At 47.3% G+C, this 12902-nt stretch overlaps 1 protein-coding gene across 1 annotated transcript; it reads right to left on the reverse strand.

Moving 5' to 3' along the window:
* Nucleotides 1-9825: 9825 nt before the first annotated feature.
* On the reverse strand, nucleotides 9826-12533 carry LOC103895568 (lysozyme C, milk isozyme). Its single transcript, XM_009275186.1, has 4 exons — nucleotides 12398-12533; nucleotides 12134-12292; nucleotides 11120-11198; nucleotides 9826-9892 (listed from the first exon to the last, which is right to left on the reverse strand). Exons 1-4 carry the CDS (start codon nucleotides 12531-12533, stop codon nucleotides 9826-9828), a joined length of 441 nt encoding a protein of 146 aa, XP_009273461.1.
* Nucleotides 12534-12902: the final 369 nt, after the last annotated feature.

The following is a 12902-nucleotide window of genomic DNA, read 5'->3' on the forward strand; positions in this document are numbered from 1 at the left end:
TGGTTTAGTGGGCATGGTGGTGTTGGGTTGACGGTTGGACTCGATGATCTTAGAGGTCTTTTCCAACCTCAATGATTCTATGATTCTATGATTCAGGACCAGCAACACACACTCAGAGAGGCTTCCCTGAGAAAAAGTAGATGTCCATCCCTTCAGCTACGAAGATGCCTGCTACCACACACCACGAAGGCAGCATCCCAAGCTGTACCCACCTGAAGGGCTATATTGCAGCAAGCCTGTGGCTCTCGTTCCCTTGGTGCTGTGTTTTATTTTGATTAGGCAGTGGCTGAGTTTTTCTCTCTCTGACTGCTGGAACAACTCGAGAGTGCTGGCCTCAGTCTGAGGACTACAGTAGCTCTTCCTCCCTGGAGAAAGTGAGACAATTAAAGAACAAGGAGTAGCTTAGAGCAGGAGAGGCTTGTGTTTTGCCTGGTGGGATTTTAACTGGCTTGTGGATTTTATTCACCCGAGCTGCCCCTCAGCAGCTCCTTTGGGTGACCCAGACATCCATACCTTCTGCCACACATAAAGCCTATGGAGAGCACAGATAAAAGAAGGAAGACAGATGTTCCAGCAATCAGAGTGGTTTGCTGTGTAAAGCTGGGCTCACATCCTTGCGTTGTCACACAGCGTATAACCTTGGGTACATCTAACATTGCTGCTCTTCAGTTTTTCACCTCCAACAAAGCAGGGCGAAACACACACTGGTTGAGGTTATACGATGTCTAAGTGTGCTCAGATTTCTTCCTAGTTGTCCAGGGTTTGCAGAATTTACAGTATCGTAGGTTTATCAGGGAGGAACTTCAGTATGTGCCAAACTCTGAATGATTCCAAAAAAAGAACAAGCCCTTCCGTTAACTACCTGTCTGAGTCTATTTTCATCTAAGGCAGGTCCTACAAAGTATAGCAGGCTCCTATGGGGTTTTGGAACATGTTACTGGAGGATCTGTTAAAATGTAAAAGTTTGCCAAGGTTACAATTGAATTAAAACAGGTCTGAAGCTCCCAACCATGCCACTCCCATTACCTCAACATGATTTAAGTATGTTAAAGAAAAAAGGAGAACGACAAGCCCATGCAGCATAGTAGTGTCTGAGTTGCTGGTATTAAGGCACTGAATTTCATCCTGACTGTTTCAATTTGAGTCAGTATTTTATGACCAAGTTCTCAGATCTCAGTGGCTAAAAATCTTGCTTCAGGCATCCCTGTTGTGTTATTTTCCACATAATGACATCGTTGTGTGTAATGAGATGTTAGCAGCTCATTCACTGCTTACATGTCTTGGAGGAGAAAATTGCAATTTCTTGACTTATACACTGATTAGTGTAAATGTAAGTTAGTCATGGCAAATTTTGAGAAGTCCAAACTTTGGAAATTATGGCAAGAATAATGAAGACTCAAAGGTATGTTTCGAGGGAACCACCTAATTTTGGAGAACTTGGCCTCTGCATTTGATTCATTTCATGCCAGAGGTATGCTCCTCACAAACCTGCATGCTCATTTTGAAGGACATAGCGTGTTGAACAGGGAACTGATTAAGCTAGTCAGAGTGCCATGAGGTATTTTTCCTGATACAGTCACCCTGGAGTTCAGTATAGGATTTAGCCACCCACATGCAGGCAGTTAACTGTAGATGTCTGACCACTAGATATCTAAACTCTCATTATAGTCAATGGAGATCCAGTCAATGTGGCCAACAGAGTTTGAGTCAGTAGCCTAAATATGACCAGCTAGTGCCACCAGAGATGATCTAAGGATATTGGGGTACCTGCACTGGCTGAGAGGTATCGTGCAGGACCTATGGAGAACCGCATGCTCACAGACCTGCAGCTGGAGGCCACACAGGAAACTTCCCAATATCTCCAATGTCTCTTGGTGCCTGTGTTTAACCACTAAATTGAGTCCATGGAGTTCTGCGTATTATTCAGCTGAACAGGCAAGAGGTATCTACTTTAAGGTGAGCTGAATCCCACTCTAAATGCTTAACTCTGCCTAAAAGTACACTGTAGTCCCCATGAAAAAGTCTAAGGCTCACACCAATGGCCCCACTGCTTATCTCCTACTCCCTGAGCTCCCACCTCTTGAGACCCGGGCACCCCGGGCTGTGCCCCTTTACAGCAGCCTAGATCCTAGGGCGAAAAAGGTGTTTCTGGTGAGCACTTTTCTATTGAACTTAGGTGGGAAATAAAACATTTCATGTCAATCTTCTTCAGAACAAGACTTTTCAGCTTGTTGAACCTGTAGTGGGATGTGTGTCTTGAGTCTGCTTGATGATGATGTGGATGAGGCCCCTTCCTGGAAGATCTCTTCCAACGCTCATATAGCCCCTCCGAGGGCAGGGAGCTTTCTGGGAGCTGTTTGGTCACGGCTCACATGGTGGTGTATACCCTGGTTTGGAGCCTGGCCCTCAGATGAGAGCTGGGGACATGAGGAACCTGAATGGCAGGTCCTAGCAGCAGCAACAACAACTCAAGAGGACACAACCAAACACAGCCTTTTGGTTTGAGAATGTCAAAATACTTTGTGTTGGCAATGTCAGAAAAATGTATTGTACACAGACATTTACCAGAACTTTCTATTTCTTGAGAAACTTTGGCTATTCAAGCTTTTTGCTCCTGATGAAAGCAAATGGGCAATGACCACTGTTTCTCAGGGTCAGAAAGTCTGATCTCCTGCTGCCTGCTGAGCAGCAGCCTGAGTAGTATCTACAAGCAAGGGAACAGGGAAATGTTTTTGCTCTCATGTTTTTCTCTCTCTTATGTTACACCACTCTTTGTAGCCGTGCATCGGTGAGTACAAAGTACCTCCTGGCCATGACATCATGCCACAGAAAACAGACTAATGAGGCAAAGGAAGCGAGGCTCACTTTTCTGCAGGGAGGCTGGCTCCAATCACCTGGTTGTAGTTAAGACAGATCACACTGAGCTGTTCTGCTTTGTAAGAGCCGAATTTCATTCTGTGTTACTGCATGTTTATCTGATATCTTGTAAAAACTGTTGTCCATTTCTCCTGCCTTTAGATCTTTTGCTTTTCTGAAATGCTAAATCTCCAACTGTGACCCTTCAGCAAAACCAGTTCACTTCATCAAATGAATCCTGTGACTTTGATTATGTAGGAGCTTTCATTAAAGGGGTCCAAAGTAAAGCAGACAAGGAAATGTCTTTGTGATTTGCAGCAATGCATTGAGAAACAAAAGGAAATGGATGGCAGAGATAAGGAAAATAAAATAGCCACAATTTTTTAATAAGGGGAATGGAATTTCCCCCGAGGGTCTGTGTTATAATGCTCTTTAGTAAAACACAAGCAAAACCCATAGTAGCAGAACTTAAATACAAAATATTGCCAACTTTGAGCAGCACAATGAAATTGCTAATAGTCAGAAAATGCTGACATGAAGGCATCACCAGCACATTTTAAGCTCTAGATAATAGCGCTTCCAACAATTGGCTATTATGGATTTAACCATAAAACTGGAACTGCCATGTGCACTGCCGCTATGACATATGCTGCAACAGCATCACATTTTGCACTTTGCTTTCTTTGTTATTTTAATTGTGGAGTTCAATTATGGCACAAACATTCTGATTCTCTTCTGGTTTGTCTACACTATATTTTGCAGTTTTAAAGAACAAAATCATCCGTGGACGATGTGAATGGGGCTAGTTTTATCTTCCATGGGACCATTATTTAGCTAGTAACAGTGTGCAATGCAAGCGCAGCATGTTTACAAAGGGGTCTGGTTAGCACACAATACCAGCATAGACTGTATAGATCAGTGCAGAAAATCAGCCAGGCTTGCTGACAATCTCACCTGTAAATTCTATGTATTTTTTTCCACATGTATTTTCTTGTAGCCTAATGTTAAGCGATTAAGGGAATGAGGTTGATGCTTGGGGTTTTGAATATTTTTGTGGTTTGGATTTTTTTAAAGGAGAAATGTGTTTGATTGTTACTCTGTTTACAAACTTCTTCATGAAAATGATCCAAACAGCCATCACAGAGCTGCTGTCTTACGTAAACCCCAGTAAAACTATGCAGCAATGCTGCCTATGAGTTGAGTTTCTTTGTCTTAATTAAAAGCTAGAGCAGATCCCAGGCCATGGTAGCTCTCATGTATTTTTTTAATTCCTTCAACCAAGCACAGTACAAACCCCCCAAAAGGCTTGTCTTACTGCTAACCTTTCAACATCATTTATTTTCTTGTAGCATTGCCAAAAGAACCGATTATCCTTTTAACAATTATAAAAGTCTATTTTACCACTCTCCCACAATTCAAAAGATGCTGAAGGGATTTTGTTCAAAGTTTCCACAAAGATTACTCCTCTAGCTGAGACCAGCATGGATGACATCAGCCCAGAACAGTTTAAAAAAAGATCAGCATGTGGAAAGAAGGAGTTCAGGACAGAAAGTGTCCTGCGACCTTGAGGGAGAAATGAATCTGGCACAAATCTGAAGTAATTTCCCTGAGATGGTTTGCAGCAACCCCAGTTGCACTAGCCCAGGGCATCTCAGCTGGAGGGAGCCAGGACATGGTCCAGCCAAGCGGGAATCAATGCCTGGGCAGGAGAGCGGGATGGGCTGCAGGCTGATGGGGATGATGCTCCTCTCAGAAACAGCAGCCCCTGCCCACCGCTGCTGCAGAAGGGTCATGAGCAAACACACTGGGTGCCCTGGGAAACTGTGAAAGGAACCACAGACATTGGGCCAGAAGAGTCCATTAGATCATCTTTTCCTCACTGAGGGCCAAATGTGATTTTCGAATACCTTTTGAGAGCCACACGGTGGCATACCCCTTAGTATTAGAAAGTCTACATTTTCAGTAAGGCACTGATACCCAGGAAAAAAGGACCAGGTTCAATTTCAAGGCTCTTGTAGTAAAACCACACTCACCCATTATCTAATAAACTTGGAAATTTGATTACAATGTCTGAGATCTAAAGCATGAATGATACTTCCCACTGCCATACAGGTTAGACAAAAATACTGAACCCAGGGGCCCTTAAGACTTTCCCCCTTCCAGCTGTTAGATGTCCAGGACGGTCTTTTCCCCCCCTCCCCTCTAGGAGTCCATGGGACCCTGTCAGCATCAGCGGGACTGGCCATCTCTCCCTTTCCCTGTGGATGGTGGGTAGAGGGGTCACAGAGAGCAGCAACAGGCAAAGTGACAGGCTGGTCCCCATGGGATGGCACTGGACCCCTCTCCATGGAGGCAAGACATGCAGCAGGTACTGGGGGTGGGGCAATAAACTGTGGACCAGAGCTGGCAATGGCAAGCTGTCTCATCCAGAGAGATTTGCCATCCAGATGGCAAATGTTGCAAAGCCGATCTGGAGCAGGATTAAGTCTGAGCCTGATCCAGCCTGAGGGTGAGCGAGTTGCCATTGCTGACACCTGACTGCAGGATTTCACCCATGTCCCCTTTGGCAGAGCCCCAGGAACTCCCTTCCACTATCGCAGACCCAGAAAAGCTTCTGGTCTCTGTTTGGAGATGCCAAGAGCTGGAGAAGCCACCATTTCTTCTGCTTGTTTATTCTGGTTGTTAATCTCCTTTCACCGATTAAAAGTTTATAACTCATTTCTCAGTTGAATTTGCCTGGAGTTAAGTCCCAGCCTTCTTGCTATGCTTTTCTCCCCTGGACTAAAAAGCTCTGCCGTGCCCAGAATTTCTGTCCATGACGGTACTTACACTCTGTAATCACATCATCCCTTGATCTTTTTGATCAGCCCACCAGGCTGAGCTCCTCAGTCCCAGAGAGATCTCTTGAAGATAGCAGTGGTGAGCAGAAACACTGGTTTTGTGCTAGACTGGCTCCACACACAGCTGAGTGCACGGGACCAGGTTCCCCTGTTTAACATCACTGATACAGGCCATGAATATGGGTGAGGGTTTGGAGATTAAACCGTTTGAAAGGATTAAACAGATTCCTCAGTCTCTGTAACAATATATTATTGTTCAGTGAAGATGACCAAACTACAAAACTTTGTACCTTTTCAATATTTCCCCTCCTTGTGAATCATAACAGGTGTTTCTTTCCTCAGCATCTTCTGCTTTACTCACCCTACTTCATCCTTATGCAAACCCAACAATATTTACTGTCTCATCCTGGTTTAGATTAAACTACTCTGAAGTTGCCAACCTCTCCCTCAGGATCTGTGTAAAAACAATTGTGTTTATGTAAGCTCCGGGATCAGTAGCTGTAACAGCAGGACACCAGCCGGGCGGCAGGCAGGGAGCACAGCCTGGAGAGGAGCTGCTCCGGGGATGATGGCAAGTACCTGCCCCAGCCTGCACACTCAGGGGACCAGTGATGGTGGGGTGTGTGTCTGGGTGTGTGTATGCGTGTGTAAAAGAGGGATGCAGGGAGCCCAGAAGCAGATGCAGAGGAGAGGCAGGCTCGCAGCTGGCACGCCAGACCACACAGAGTGGCTTTGACAGAAGGAGCAATTTGGGAGGGCACCAGAAGAAATTTCATTTTGAACTGGGAGCAAATAATTGTCCCTGGTTGCATGAGTTGTCCTGGGCCCTGTACACTCTGTATAGCTCTGTAAAGAAAGGGGATTGCATTGAGGAAATAGCTAAATTCGTCTTCAGTTTCTTCTCCTAACAAATATAATCTGCAGGATCCAAAAATCTGGCTACATACTCAGGTTGGAAGAAGGTAGTGGCATTTGACTAGTAGCAAAGTAAACAGAGAAACTGAGTTTGCGGTGGTACCTTTGGCAGGGACTTGTTGGTGCTCCAGGATGTCTCTTGCATTCACAGTGCAGCTGGGTCTGGCACCCCTGGCTTTATTCATTGGATTTGGGGGTGTGGAGCTGGAGATCACGGAGGAGATCATGGAGCAGAGGACCAGCTCTCCTCTCTGACCTCATGAACCTCATACCAACACTTTCAAGTCCCTATAGTAGCTACAGAGATAATTTGGTCTCAAAGAACTTTCCAGAAGCTGACAGCAAAGCCTCCAGCTTCACTGTAGGGATGGCTGGCTAGACACACACCTGGGTTTTGCGGTGGTACATAACACTGACTCTAACAGCCCCAGCTGCCTTGTTCCATCCCCATGCACGCACATGGATCACCCGGCAGCTCGGGTCACACGCAGCCCTGCTCTTGGTGCTGTGAGCCGTGGCCTGATGGCTCGCAAGCTCTCATGGCCCACAAGCCGCACATCAGCCAAGTGACCGTCCCTGTTCTAGCAGTGGCTTCCTGACTGCTGGCTGATCCCCTGGTATCACTTACCGCCCTTGCAGCTGAAAATAGTGATTGCAACATCAATTAATTAATTTATTTTGCATTTTTTTTCTTTAAGAATGAGTGAATTCATTTTTTAAGGTAGGGTAGTGCAAAGACGGTAAATGTTACTGCATAGCAGCAGCAACTTAAAACCATCCAAGAAGAGCTCTTTCTCTTTCTTTCTCTCTTTTTTCTTTGTGAGTGGAAAAAATGTTAAAAACAAATCTCCAAATTTGCTTGTAGGCTGAGATTTCTGCCAAGTGAATATTTATGTCCAAGTTTGAAAGATGGGGCGTATAATGGAAGTGTTGAAATACTCTCAAGCAATCCGGAGCTGTTTGATGACATACTCTACAAGGTCAGTCCTGTTTGCTGTTAAAATCAGTGGTAAAACTTCCTCTAAATTCATGGGGAAACAGGATCAGGCCCTTTATGTAATTTGTTTCTATCTTGGTAGGAGGTTTCTTGTTCCTCTAAAATGTGCCTGTAGGTGATCTCATGATCCCTGTTGTCCATGTATGCTGGCAACGTCCTCAAGTAGTTACAGTGCTCAGACATGACAGCGTGCCAGATTACCTGCAGTCCACATGTCACCAGGGGGGCTGCAGTTTGGGGAATACTGTTTTTTCATAAGGATTACCAAATTTTCCCTGCAAATACTACCTCCTAGAAATAAATGGAAAATTTGCTTTCATCAAAAAAACAAGGAAAACAATCTCTGCCTTTCTTGGGATTTCAGATGGATACGGTTGAAAATTTCTTACTCTGTTTCCAAGTAAAAATGAAGCTGGACACCTAGATTTTTGCCTTAAGTGGAAGGGGAGAGACAGGCTATCGATCACACCTCATGCAAGGCAGCTGCCCTGTGTCCTCAGAGCTCTGCCATGAGTCAACTACATATTTTGCTGAGGAAGATACCAGAGCTTTTATAGGACATGTTTCGACAGAACTGTGGCTGATCACATCCAGAAGTGAACACAGTTCCCCTGTGTTTCCATACCTGCTCCAGGACTCTGGCACTAACATTCAAGTATTTGAGATATCCACCATCTCCAGAACACACAGAAAATGTGCAACTAAGTCACAGATGAAAATTTTGGCCTTAATTCCTGATACTGTATAGAAATTGCCCCAGGTTTTCCTTAGAACAGGAATGAATAGGATCTTCCAAAGATTAAAGTATATTTTCTGTTAGGATCTGGCATTTTGATTTGAATGAATTTTTTTGGTGAAGTGGCGATCATCAAACATTATAGCATCCACCCTTGGCTTACATTTCTAGACCTAGGCTTGGATTTCAAAGCTCGGCAGTGTTAGAAGGTAGGATTTTGATTCAGACCCCATCTGCTGACAAGAAATAGATTGCTCTGATTTTTTTTTCTTTTCTCCTTTTAAACACAAGAACAGCCACAACTTCATAAAAAAATACTCCTTTGTATTTTTGTACTTTCCCAAGTGTTCAAAGAAAACAACAGACAGAGCTAATGCTCATCTGTGGAGAGAGCCACCACCACCACCACCACCACCACCACCACCATTTTGCCTTAACCCTCTCTGTCTCTGCATCGAATCCTCCCAGCTGCGAGTCGCAGCCGTTCCCACACCAGACATCTCCTTCCACTGCACCACAGCCTTTCCTCTGTGCACAGCTGGAGACTGCTGTAGAAACCCAGCCGCAGGACCTGCTGGTTACGGCATGAGCTGCACTGTGGGCAGGAGAGCTCGCTCAACTCCTTTGCCCCAGCAGCCGTGAAAGGGCTGTGCAGCACTTTGACTTTCTTCAGAGATAGCTTACAGGGTTATTCCTTGGTGGAGGGGCCCCCCCCCCCCCCCCCCCCCCCCCCCCACCACCATTTTGCCTTAACCCTCTCTGTCTCTGCATCGAATCCTCCCAGCTGCGAGTCGCAGCCGTTCCCACACCAGACATCTCCTTCCACTGCACCACAGCCTTTCCTCTGTGCACAGCTGGAGACTGCTGTAGAAACCCAGCCGCAGGACCTGCTGGTTACGGCATGAGCTGCACTGTGGGCAGGAGAGCTCGCTCAACTCCTTTGCCCCAGCAGCCGTGAAAGGGCTGTGCAGCACTTTGACTTTCTTCAGAGATAGCTTACATTGCTCAGCGAATACAAGTTTTACCTAGTAAGATCCTGGGTTGTGTTTTGCTGCTTTTTTTTTACAAATACATAAATATGAGGTGCTGGAAAGTTTGCAGGTTTACACCCTTTTTTGAGGTCTTCTCTTTTTCACTTTCTTTGAAAACTCCAGAGGAATTAGCTGTGTCCAAAGGTATTGCCATCTACCCAGCTCCTGACCCTCACCCTCTGCCCCATTCCAGTTGCAATTTCACCCAAACATGCACAAAAAAACCCTGAGGGAAATCTTTTGGGTCTGGACCCTAAATCACATGTGAAAGTGGAAAGTCAAGTTTGTTATTAAAAAAAAAGCTCTATTTTTAAAGTTATTTTATACCTTGTGGAATGCCCTGGGTTTGCAAATACTGAGAAGTGTTGTGCAGCAAGGGGGAAGCTCTCCCCTTGCAGGAGAGGAGAGGCAGCCCCCGTCAGCCGCAGCAGAGCTGAGCTGGGGACTTTCTCACAGGTCACATCCTTCCACCCACTCAGACAGGTCTCGTCCCTTGCAGTGCATTGCCCAGCCCTCCCTGAGGACAGAATAAGCAAAGAGATGCTATTTAGGACTGATACCATTCATATCCAACACGACCAGGTTCTGTTTTCTGTAGGGTCCTTCCCAGTGAGGGACTTCCCGTCACTAGCCCTGAAGAAGGGCTTGCAGACCCTCCAACTCTGGCTGAGCATCTTGCATTGAGGAGTGCAGCCATCACTATCTCACGATGCCACCTGAGCTCTCTCTAAGTCCTGGCCAGGAACAACGAATTGCAATGGCAGGTCCTGCCACCTCCTGCCACTGCAAGAGTCCCTCCTTCGCTGGGATGTCGCAGCTGAGCACAGCGTGTTGAGTGTGCAGAGGACTGTACAACAGCAATGCTCACCACAGGGGCCCTGAGACTGTTTGCTGCATATGCCGCACAAATTGCTTACCTCACCTCTACTTAGAAACGCTGCTGCTTTTGTGGTGAGCCAGGCTTCGCAGCAGCCCACCACAGGAAGCAAAAACGGCTAATGAGTCCAACTGCAATGGTGGGGAGGGGGCGGGGGGAATCTGAAGGCAGAATCTTGTCCCTCAACTTGGAACGTATTCAGGATTCAGTGGTTAACACCACTATTTTTGCACAAAATGCCTTGGGACTTCAGACAACCACATATTTATATGATCGTTGGAATTGTCTTCTACCCCCCACTTCTGTTTTTTCAGCCTGTTGGCTACTCTGCCTTTACAGGCTTCTTATGTTATAGCAGCCTGCAGTCCCATGGATGGTTCAGGGCTGCACCAAGCAAGGGCTGTCATCTAGATTCATCAGGATATTTCAGTGATTAATGCTCTCAGATGCTCTGGGAAGAATTGCTTCCATGCTAGGTGCTTCCAGCTAAGATAGAAGACAGCAAAAAGTGGGGGAAGGAGCTCTTTGAAGGACTTTGAAAGCATAAGACAGAGAGAAATCTTCAAGGCCTAACCTACTAGCTGATGGGCTGTTTACTGACCATCTATTTTTCTCCTGAGATTTTTTTCTGAAACACTTTTTTCTCTGCTCCTTCCTCCCTAGTCTCTCCTGTGAGATGCTTTGCAGAGACTGAAGCGGTGCAAGTTTGTCTTTCCATTCCCACTCATCTGCAAAGCCTTGAAGTTGTGGTTCCTCCTCTTTGGTGCAGCTGTGCTGCCTTTGTGTGACAGTCGGGCAAAGGGCAGCCATGCCCCTTCAGAAACACACGTGAGCCCTGCCAAAGAAACGGTCCCCAAAGCCCCTTACCAGGCATCCATTCCTTGTGGGTTTCTCACAATTCTTTTGGCACAGATGATGTCATCAGTTATGTTACTCGATAGCAGATCTGCAGGGAGAGAAGCAAAGCCCCATGAGCTCACACAAGGGCAGGACACCAGCCTGGAGCAGATTTCCCCCCCGGGCACAGCGAGAGCCGGGCACTCAAGCAGCCCTGGTTAGCGGTGCAGGGCTGGACGTTGCTCATCCTCCCCACTGCTGGGTGGCTGTCAGCCTCACGTGCTTGAATGTGCCAGGCAGGCACCCTCATCTGCTTCTGCAAGGCCAGCAACATCCATAAATATATGTTTTCCCCCACAATTGCTGGTGTGCCTGCCTCTGTAATCACATGTGAGAGAGAGATGGAAGGAGGGGGAAAAATGGGAGAAGACCCATCTATGCTTATGATATTTCAATCCCTTCCTGCTTGCTCTACTGGGAAAAAAAGCTATTAGGGAGCTTTTCTGCCTATCTGGAAAAGGAGGTTTTGGTCTGAACAGGAATGGGAGGTCCAGCCCCAGCCTCCCAGACCTTGGGTTTTGCCCCATAGCAGGATGTCTGCTGGTCAGACACAGCAAAACCCTTCCCATATCTGCTTAGGAGCTCCCCACGGGTTGTAGACTCCAAGCCAAGACCTGGATCTGCCTGGCAGTAATACAACCTTGGTGATCACTTTCCCAACTACTCACTCCACAACCGGGGGGATGCATTTATCTCATTCGGCCCCACATCACAACCCACCCAAATCAGGACTGCCTATCTTCCACCCACAGTCAAAACACCCAGAGGGCCCTGAGGTCCCTAGTATCCCAGGAGAGGAAAGGGTGGATAAAGCCATTCATCACCCCCAGCTTCCTGCAGCCACAGGCATCGTGTTCCCCAGGCTGTGCCCCACATGACCCCGCAGCTCCATTTTGGCCATGGGGTGAAGTTGGGCAGAGCAGGAGGGCCTGGGCTGCTGCCTCCACTCCTGGGGCTGGTTCTGGGGGAGCAGTGCCATGGTACCCCTGCAAGCCATCCTGCAGCGGTTATCCGAGGGGCTGTGGTCGTCGGTGCACCACTGCTGGCTGCTGATCTGGAAGATGCCGTAGTCGGCACTGCTGTCCGCTTTGATGCTCTGTGCTGCTGTGTTGAAGGTGCTCTCGTAAAAGGCCATGCAGAGCCCTGGGCAGGGGCAGAAGGCACGCAGGCTGTGCTGCATCTGCCATCCATGGGGATGGTGGCAGCCAGGAATGAAAGGCTGTGGGGAGACAGGGGACTGAAACTCACAGTTGGCAAGGCTGTAGCCCCCATAGCCATCCAGCCCCTCTTCCTGGAGCAGGCGAGCCAGCTCGCACCGGCTGAACACCTTGGCTTTGGTGACTGCAGTCAGCAAGGCCAGCAGCAGCAGCAGGGGACACCCCATTCCTACAGGGCTGCTGGTCCTCGCGTACTGGGATCCCCAGGGGGAAAGGTAAAAAAAAGGCATAAGCAGGCAGTAAAGCACAGTTAGACATCCAAAGCCAGCTCCCCAGCAGGTAGTGACATGGCTAGCTCTGGCAACCCCAAGCTGCTCACGCCTGCTGTTGGGGTGTGCACACCCACACATGCAGGCATGCATGTACTCAGAGGCTGTGCCAGACAGCCTGGGCCACAAACAGGTTTTATCAGTGCAGCCGTGGAAAACACAGAGCTTCAGGCACTGTCACTTTGCAGTTTTCGTATATTAGTGGTGAAAAGTCAGGTGTCCCATGGGAACTGGAAAGCTGACAAATGGGACCCGCTAAGGGAAGGG

Source organism: Aptenodytes forsteri, unplaced genomic scaffold (assembly GCF_000699145.1).
Source record: "Aptenodytes forsteri isolate BGI_AS27 unplaced genomic scaffold, ASM69914v1 Scaffold336, whole genome shotgun sequence".
Classification (NCBI taxonomy): Eukaryota; Metazoa; Chordata; class Aves; order Sphenisciformes; family Spheniscidae; genus Aptenodytes; species Aptenodytes forsteri.

Bases quoted from the DNA above. Each gene is read 5' to 3' on its own strand.
- LOC103895568 (XM_009275186.1), bottom strand. From the start codon at position 12,533: ATGGGGTGTCCCCTGCTGCTGCTGCTGGCCTTGCTGACTGCAGTCACC. The intron at 12,293-12,397 runs GTGAGTTTCAGT...GCCCCTGCCCAG, and splicing joins GGGCTACAGCCTTGCCAACT to GGCTCTGCATGGCCTTTTAC. The intron at 9,893-11,119 runs GTAAGGGGCTTT...TTCTGTCCTCAG, and splicing joins CCACAAGGAATGGATGCCTG to GGAGGGCTGGGCAATGCACT.